At 59.0% G+C, this 8,320-nt stretch overlaps 1 protein-coding gene across 2 annotated transcripts in view; it reads left to right on the forward strand.

The window, feature by feature from the left end:
• The first annotated feature begins 961 nt into the window (after positions 1-961).
• Positions 962-8,320, forward strand: part of SERPINA5 (serpin family A member 5) — a 10,415-nt gene continuing 3,056 nt past the window's right edge. Inside the window, exons 1-3 of one of the 2 annotated variants that reach the window (XM_027066538.2) lie at positions 1,099-1,117; positions 5,476-5,574; positions 6,979-7,611. In XM_027066538.2, the coding sequence (XP_026922339.2) occupies positions 6,996-7,611 (616 nt within the window). In that variant the 5' untranslated portion in view covers positions 1,099-1,117; positions 5,476-5,574; positions 6,979-6,995. Of the gene's footprint in view, positions 1,118-5,475; positions 5,575-6,978; positions 7,612-8,320 lie in introns of both variants that reach the window. The other variant, XM_027066537.2, reaches the window with a different exon arrangement.

Consider the following 8,320-nt stretch of genomic DNA (forward strand, 5'->3'; position numbering starts at 1 on the left):
TCCTCAGTGATTTGATGGGGGTGCTGGTACCCACCTTCCTGCATGTGCGGAAGGCGCTGAGCCCAAAGCAAGTGCTTGACGTCTGGTAGTGACTGTGTTTATCTCCAGATTGAGGCCGAGCTCAGTCCCCTCCTGGTCACAGAGGTTGTAGAGGGACCCATGCTTGCCGAACACCAAGATGGCATCCCTAGGCGATACCTGCCCCCTCCCACCCCCGCCACCCCGTCTCCTCTGCCAGCTCCACACCCCAGCTCACCCACAAAACCTCTGGGTTGTGGCCATACCCGGGACTCCTCGGTATTAGGAAGCCGCAGCCGTGGGGACCTTGGGAATGAAATAAGGGTTGAGCCAGCACCTGCCCCAGCATCTTGGAAATGCTCTTGAAAGGGTGGGGCTGTGCTTCAGAGCCCCAGTTTCAAGGTCGAAAAGGGCAGTCCAGATGAGCCCACAGAAATCCTAGATACGGCCCTTTTGTAAGAGCCCTGACTTTGAAGTTGGCGACCTGGGCCCTCGGTCCCACTTTGTCCCTAATTTGATGCTTGATTCTGAAAAGTCCACTCATCTTTTCGAGCCTTGATGCAGTTGTTAGTGCAGAGAGGGGACCGTTGTGACACGGTCAGCCCCTCTGGGTCCCACCAGACTCTCACCGTTGAACAGATCTGGTAAGCACTGCCCAGGAATCCGGCAAGCACGTGGGGGGCTGTGGGGACCTTAGGCTCACACCACACTCCCCCTGATGTAGAGCTAAGCGGCTGCAGGAGACAGAGGAATCAGCCCGGAGAAAGGGATGTTTGCCAGAGGGTGTCCCTTTCCCTGTGTCTGGAATGCCAGCAGCAGGTCGCTCCCCTGGGGACCCTGTGCCATTGCAGGCAAACGGGGGTCTGTGTGGGGCCGGTGGGGAAGCGAGCCCGGGTCAGAGCTCAGGTGGCTGTCCCTGCGGCCTGCCTGTTGGCTAGAATACCCACGGGACAGGACAGGGCTGGGCCAAGGGGGGGCGGAGTCAGAGCCCGACTGTGGTCAGCGACAAATGCTGGTTCCTGCCCCATAGGCTCTCTGCTTTACACTGAGCGTGAGGGACTGTCACCTGCGCCGTGTGCACGCTCGGCCATGGGACAGGGTGAGTACAGATGCCGTGGGCAGATGGAGGGCCCGGGGGCGTGAGGGTGTGCATGGAACGGCGAGGACAGGAGGCTGGGGTTATGGGATCTGGAGGGCTTCAAAGCTCTGGTGCTGTCCCAGAGTGAACAGGAAAATTCCCCGCAGTGGTGGGGGGGGGGGGTGGGGGAAGGAGCCAGGGCCTGTGTGCCCCTCTCCCAGCTGTGTGAACTCGGGCACGACTCTAAATCTGGCTGCGCCTCAGTTTCCTTGTAGGTGAGATGCAAATGATCACATCTTCTGCGTGGCGACCGTGAGGGTCCAGTGATACGGTAGCTCTCACCCGGGAGCGCCTTTATCCCCAGGGCACGTCTGGCAACATCTGGACACATGTTTAGTTGGCACAACTGGAGAGAGGGCTGTGTTGGCATCTAGCGAGTAGAGTAGAGGCCGGGGGCACTGCTAAACCCCTTACAGGGCACGGGACAGCCCCCACGACAAAGAATACCCCGGCCTCTAATGCCAACAGCGCCGAGGCAGACAAACTCAGAAATGACATAGTGGGGACAGGGTATGTGGCACACAGGCAGGTTCCCCGGAGGCCATCGCTTTTCTCTCTTGTTTTCTGTGCCTGCAATCTCGGACCTTTAGCAATCACGAGACGCGATCACGTACCCGTTTACCTGTTTCCCCGAGTTGGGGCCGCCCTGCCCGGAGGGCTGCCTCCCAGAATGACCACAGTGGCTGCTGGAGGGCCAGACGCCGTTTGGCTGTTGGTGAAATAGGCAACACGTAGACACAAAAGGAGTGTGATTTTCAGTGTTTCTAAGGACGGGGCCCTTGGCAAGAAATGTAGCCATAAAAGGGGACGATGCACCCCTGACCAACGTGCCCGTTCACTGATCAAGAAGCCGCAGCGTGAAGAATAAGGTGGTGGGCGGGGCGGGGGGGGGTCAGGACGTGGTGGGTGTTTGTGGTGAAGGTGGTTTCGCAGGTGTGCAGGGTAAATAGGAGTGGCTTCTCGTACGGCAGTCGCGTCTCAGGAAAATGGTCTTAAAAAAAGAAAAAGGAAAACAGAAGGTGAACAGCAGGGTGGGAGGTGTTCAAGGTCACCTGGCAGAGTTAGCCCTGGGGCCAGGAGGGCTCAGCCCTGGGTGCCCAGCCCGGCTCCGCGTCCAGCGTGTGTGCTCTAAAACCTCTGAGCCACAGAGAAGGACTTCACCCATTCATTCATTCATTCATTCCACAAAGGTGTCTGAGCACCATCGCTGACTGCAAATCTCACGGCAAGAGCAGGTGTCGATGCGGGTCCTGTCTGTTAGGAGCACATGTTCGAGTCGGGGAGAGAGGCCGGGACACAAGAAGGCACGATGTGGGGTTGCATTTCCATCGCTGATGGAGCAGTGAGCGAAACAGAGGGGCCGTGATAAGAGAATGCTACTGCAGAGGGAGGGCCAGGCAGGGCCACGGCATCACCCAGAAGTGGCATTCAAGCAGGGGCCTGAGGCCCAGGGAGAAGCTGGCCGTGGTCAGGGAGGCTGCCAGAGGGTTCCAGGGGACAGCACGGCGTGCAAAGGCTCAGGACTGTGACGGGGCTTGTCTGCTGAGCTGAGAACTGTACCCGGAGGACACACATGAGCAAGGACAGAGCAGATCAGGCTGAGGCTGGGGAGAGCTGGGCGGAGCCAGACCACACGGGGCCCGGTGGTGATCGCACGGATCGGCTAGGTCCTGCCCCACACACGGAGGCTGGCAATGGCACTCCTAGGCGGCAGGGCGCTGAGACCCAGTCGGGGACTGAGGGAGAATCCTTCAGATGCCGTGTGTAGAATGGGTCTGGGGGCAGGAGGAGGTGTGGGGTGGTCGGGGCGAAAGGCGGCAGGTTTTCTATAAGGACGCGGCAGGGAAAACTGGGAGAGGCAGGCAGGGGGAAGACCCATTCTGGAGCTAGAAACCGACAAGCCTTGCAGGTGGTCTGGGGACGGGGAGGGAGGTGAAGAAAGTTCCCTAGGTCACTGCTCCCAGAAAGCTCTCCAGCGTCCGGTCCTTAAGCATCCAGGGGAGCCTGGGGTTTTGTCTTTCCCTCCCTGCCTGGGCTCTCAGTCGTACATCTCCCTTTTCAGCAGACAGACCTCCTCAGCCACACCTCCCACTGCAGAGTCCAAAGTTGACCCGGTAGGACTTTGTTGCCTAACCTTTGGAGTAAATGCAACAGATTTCGAATCCCTGGACGGTGGGCTCCATGGGAGGACTTCCTCAGCACCCGCCCACCCCCTGCCCTCCCCCAGCCGGCTCAAGTCGCTTTGGCCTGGGATGCCAGATGAACTTCATTGATCTGCTCCCCTCCCTCGGACCCTTGGGGCATTTCTGCAGAAACACTGGCATCAGGAGGGGGTCGGCCAGGCCCGGCTCCGGTCTCCTGGCTGAGAGCTGGTCTCCCAAGAGCCAGGCTCCCAGGACCCGAAGCAGACTCACCCCCGGGTCCAGGTTGGCATGAAACTCTGTCAACTCTGTCATTTCCACCAGAGGCCCAGCAGCGGGATGGCACAGCCTGGGCTTAAACGTAAGAAACATGAAATGAGCACCCCGAGGCCTCCACTTTCTCAGAAGCGATCTCTCTGACCCTCTGTTTCCTCTTCTGTACCAACGATGAGAATGATACCGACTCCGTGTTGCTGTGGAGGCGTAGAAATGAGCTAATACAGGTGAACGGCTTGCGAGAGACTCCGGGAAACTCACCAGGAGCTACAGGAGAAGAGGAACGAGAGCTGTTACTTCTTAGAGCCACGAAAGGAGGACAAGAGGCAGTGGATCCACCAGACACAGGAATCTGGATTCGAATCCTGGTTCCATCATCACTCACCGGCTGGCACGAGCTATTCCATTTTGCTAAGCCTCAGTTTAGTCATCTGTAAAACGGTGTCCATAATGGTCACTTTTGTTGACGGTTGAATGTAGTGATATTTGTAGAGTGGCCTTTCTAAATACTGGCTTTAACAAAAGATAAGAGCGGGCCCAAATGGAGAGAGGTTTCTAGGTCCCCACCTGCAGCCTGGAGGAGAGTGAGTGAGGCTGGGTTCCCCTCCAGAGAGACCCCACTCCCCAGGGAGACTCTGTGGGCTCTCGCCCATCAGGCCTAGACCTCTGGTGTTTGTGGGGGGCAGTGGAGGGAAGAAGGGTTACCGGCCACAGTAACTGACAGACCTTGAGTTATTTGTGAAGAAACTGAGGCCCACAGAGGGGATGGGACTGGCCCAAGGCCACCAGGCAGGCTGAGGGACAGGAGGCCAGAACTCTCCTGCGGGAGTCAACTGCCTCTAGGCCCCAGCCAAGCAGGAAACTCCCTCTGTGCCTGCAACTATTCTTTGAAGGCCTTTCTTTTAGGGTGATCATGAGCTCGGGGTTAATCTTTGATAATAAGGGGGAGGAGAGATGCGTATCTTGTCCACCAGGATCTCGCTACGGTGATGGTTCTAACACTTTGCAGGAGGGATCATATTGTGCTGCAGAACAGACTGTTTTAAAGGGCCCCGAGATTAAACCACCCGTGTCCTTGAAAGACTGGCATTCTCAGCGTGTAAACAATAAGGGAGTGTCAGCCTGGGAAGCCCGGACCCTGTTTCTTAATTATCTGCAGATTAGCAGCTATAGTGGTGGCTGCTGAGGCCGGGAAGACAAGGACTGTGACACAGAGAGGCTGTGACACAGAAGGGGGGGGCCAGGGATGTGGGGAAGCCAAATGGTGTGGTGGTTTAGAGCATCGGCCTTGAGCATCAGCACCGGGTCTGGGCCCACGCTTTGCCACTATCAGCCAGTGACTCAAGCTCTCTGGGCATCAGATTACCCATCTGCAGAATGGCGCCGGTCGAGGAACCAAAGGCTGCTCTCTTTGGTCCTGGGTGGCCGCAGCTTCCACAGACAACATTCTAAATGGGCTTCCTTTATGAGCTCAGGGGCAATTTGGAGGCCAGGGTTGGTGAGTGCGGCCTGCTCAAGTCGCTGGGCTTCGCTCAAAGACAACGGCCGCCCAGGTCCGCCTGGCCCAAGCTCACTGGCGCCCTGGCCGCCACCTCAGCGGGCCACTTTGCACGCGACGTCCAATGCAGATGTTTGGGGCCCTTTGGGGGTTGGGTTTGCGTGGGTCACGGGACTCCGGCAGGGCCCTGAGGCTGGGGACCTGATGACATGGTGTCCGAGGAGGGAGAAGACCCAGCTGGAGGGAGTTCTCACCCCGGAGAAAGGCTGTCGTCAGCGGTCAGGCAGGCCGGCACGAGAGCGTTGGGAGCGCGTACCCCACGCGCACAGCAGAGGAAATGGGGACCTCTGGTGGGGGGGTGGCTGGAAGCTGCCACAGCCACAGCTCGCACTCTACTGCACCAAGTCCGCGCGGGGCCCTGCTGCAACACTTCAGGCATGTCGAGTCCTTAAAGCCCCCAGCCACGGCCGACACGGGTTAACGTCATCACCTCCGTTGTACAGGTGAGGGACAGTGGCACGGGGCCGTAGGTGACTTGCTCCAAACCACACTCACAAGAAGCAGCCGGGCTGAGACTTGAGCCCAGGAGGCTGGGCTGCAGGGGACTGTGAACACAGGGGGCTTCGGGAGGCCTCTGGGGCACAGGAAGCGCTCCTGGTTGGAGAGGAGGGGTCTAGGTAGATGGACCGGAGGGAGGAAAGGGGGAGGAGGGACTGAAGACCCTCCAGGGCCCACGTAGGGGGCGGAGGAGACACAAGAAACGAGGGTGCCCTTGTCTGGGGGATGGAAGGAAGGAGATAGGTGTCGGCTGGGCCACCACAGCAAAGCACCACAGAACAGAAGGTTCCTGTCTCGCTGCCTGGAGGCCTGAAGTCTGAGGTCAAGGTGCCGGAGAGGCCGGTTCCTTCTGAGGCCTGTCTCCTCGACTTGCAGATGGCGGTGTCCTCCCTGTGTCCTCCCGCGGCCTTCCCTCCGTGCGTGTGCGTGTGAAGCTGTGTTCCCATCTCTTCTTCTCATCGGACCCCAGTCAGATGGGATCAAGGCCCGTCCACAGACATCATTTTGACTTAATTACCTGTTTAAAGGCACTTTCCCCAAATACAGTCACGTCCTGAGGTGCTGGGGGTTAAGACCTCAACCCAGGAGTGTGGGGAACACAATTCGGCCATCACAGAATAGGGGAGGAGTCTGGGTGCTCACATTAAGAGAGCAGGATTTCCTCACAGGGGGGTGGGGTGGAGGGAGCTGGGGAGGGGCTCTGATGAGGAGCAAGGTTGGCTGCAGGGTCCTAGAGCAGCCCCTGGGAGGGAAGGAGAAAAGGGGCCGATTGGCGTCCGAGTGGTCACGAATGAGCCTCTGGAGCCTGGCCCCTGCCCGCCATGATGTTCGATGTCCATTTGCTGAGCGAACAGGGATAAATCCAGCAGTTCTGAGGGGTCTGTGGGGCGTAGTTGGTCTGAGTTCACGGAAGGACCATGAGGCCTTGCAAATGCTACCCCCAGGGGATTGGAGTGACAGTCACAGGCCACTTTGGAAGCAGGCGTCTCGTGCCGTGGCCATCTCAGAGATGCTGATCAGGCAGAACAAGGAGCGCCGTCCAGCCCCACGTCCCCCCCTCCCCGTAACGCGCACCCTGGTGCGGATGAGAGCATTCTCACCCCGGTGGCCAGCCCCCACCTCAGGGCTGCACCCTCCGCCTTCCCCTTCCTCTCCCGCCATGAGGCCCCCACGTCCCCCGGTCTCTGTCCTCGAGCCCCTGTGGCTCTTTTTAAACCCTTGCTCCCAACCTCACGGGCTCGTCGTCTCCGTGGATGCTGTGCGCTGGGTGGTGACATCTCTGGGGTACCGGCCTTACCCGCTTCCCCCCGGTCTCCTCTCTGAGGACACCTTCCCACTTTCCCTTTCAGGACGGGGCTCAGCCACAATGCCGCTCTGCCTCCTCTTCTACCTGATGTTCCTCAGCCCGCCCGGGGCCACCCTGCACCGCCACGGCTCCTGGGAGACAAAGAAGAGGGTCAAGGAGGCACCCGTGGTCAGCACGGTGGCCCCCATGAGCGGGGACTTTGCCTTCGACCTCTACAGGGCCTTGGCTACAGCTGCCCCCGACCAGAACATCTTCTTCTCCCCTCTAAGCATCTCCGCGTCTCTGGCCATGCTGTCCCTGGGGGCCCGGTCCGACACGAAGGCACAGATTCTAGAAGGCCTGGGCCTCAGTCCCCAGGCGGGTTCGGAGCAGGGGCTCCACAACTCCTTCCGCCAGCTGCTGGGGGAGCTCGCCCGGCCCAGAAAGGGCCTCCGGCTGAACCTTGGCAACGCTCTGTTCATCAGCCCCACGGTGCCCGTCCAGGACGCCTTCCTGAGTGCCATGAGGACTCTGTACCTGGCAGACACTTTCCCCGCCCACTTTGGGGACCCCGCAGGGGCCCAGAAGCAGATCAACGACTATGTGGCAAAACAAACTGAAGGCAAGATTGTGGACTTAGTTAAGGACTTGGATAGCACTGAGGTCATGGTTATGGTGAATTACATTTTCTTTAAAGGTAAGACCCCTGCGCTCGAGCCTGAACTCTCTCCTTTCTGCTGCTTTGGTCAAGAGAGCACCCCGTTCCCACACATACAGGAGTGGGCGTAGATTTAGTCCCTTCTGGTGCCTGTTGACAGAGTGAGGCCAACAAGCAGGAGAGGGGAAGCCAAGCATCTTTTTATGGTGTAAGGTGATGTCAGCTACACCAGGCCGCTGTTTCCTCCACTGAGGAAGTGCTGGGTCCTGTCCATGGGCCCCGGTCCATAGCATCCACACTGGTTCTAAAGCATGAGATCGCCATGGCCACCGTACTGCTATTGAGGGCAGGACCGTGGGTCTTGGGGGGGCTTGGAATACCTTCCCTTGGGGAGCGTCTTCCTCGGGGCCATTCCCTCGGCCGGAGAAATCTCTCAACAAGCACCTGACCCTTTGGAGAGTCTTCTCCCCGCTTCCATAACAGCTGGTCCCTCCCTGACATTTCTCGGGGACACCCCTCCCCCACTCGGTGCTCACGTCTGCTTCTCCTTCTACACGCTGAGCCCCTCGGTGCCTGTATGGGGCCTGGCTGAGGGTGGGAAGGCAGGAGTGGGTAGAGGAGGGGAGGGGAGGGAGAGAGGAAAGAGGAAGCTAGTTAACCTATTAAACACCTCCCCTCTTCCGACGAGCACGGATGGCGAACACCCAGCTGGGATTCCAAGATTTCTTGTCCCCTAGTGCAGGGCTCT

The sequence above is a fragment of the Acinonyx jubatus genome, chromosome B3, assembly GCF_027475565.1.
Source record: "Acinonyx jubatus isolate Ajub_Pintada_27869175 chromosome B3, VMU_Ajub_asm_v1.0, whole genome shotgun sequence".
NCBI lineage: Eukaryota > Metazoa > Chordata > Mammalia > Carnivora > Felidae > Acinonyx > Acinonyx jubatus.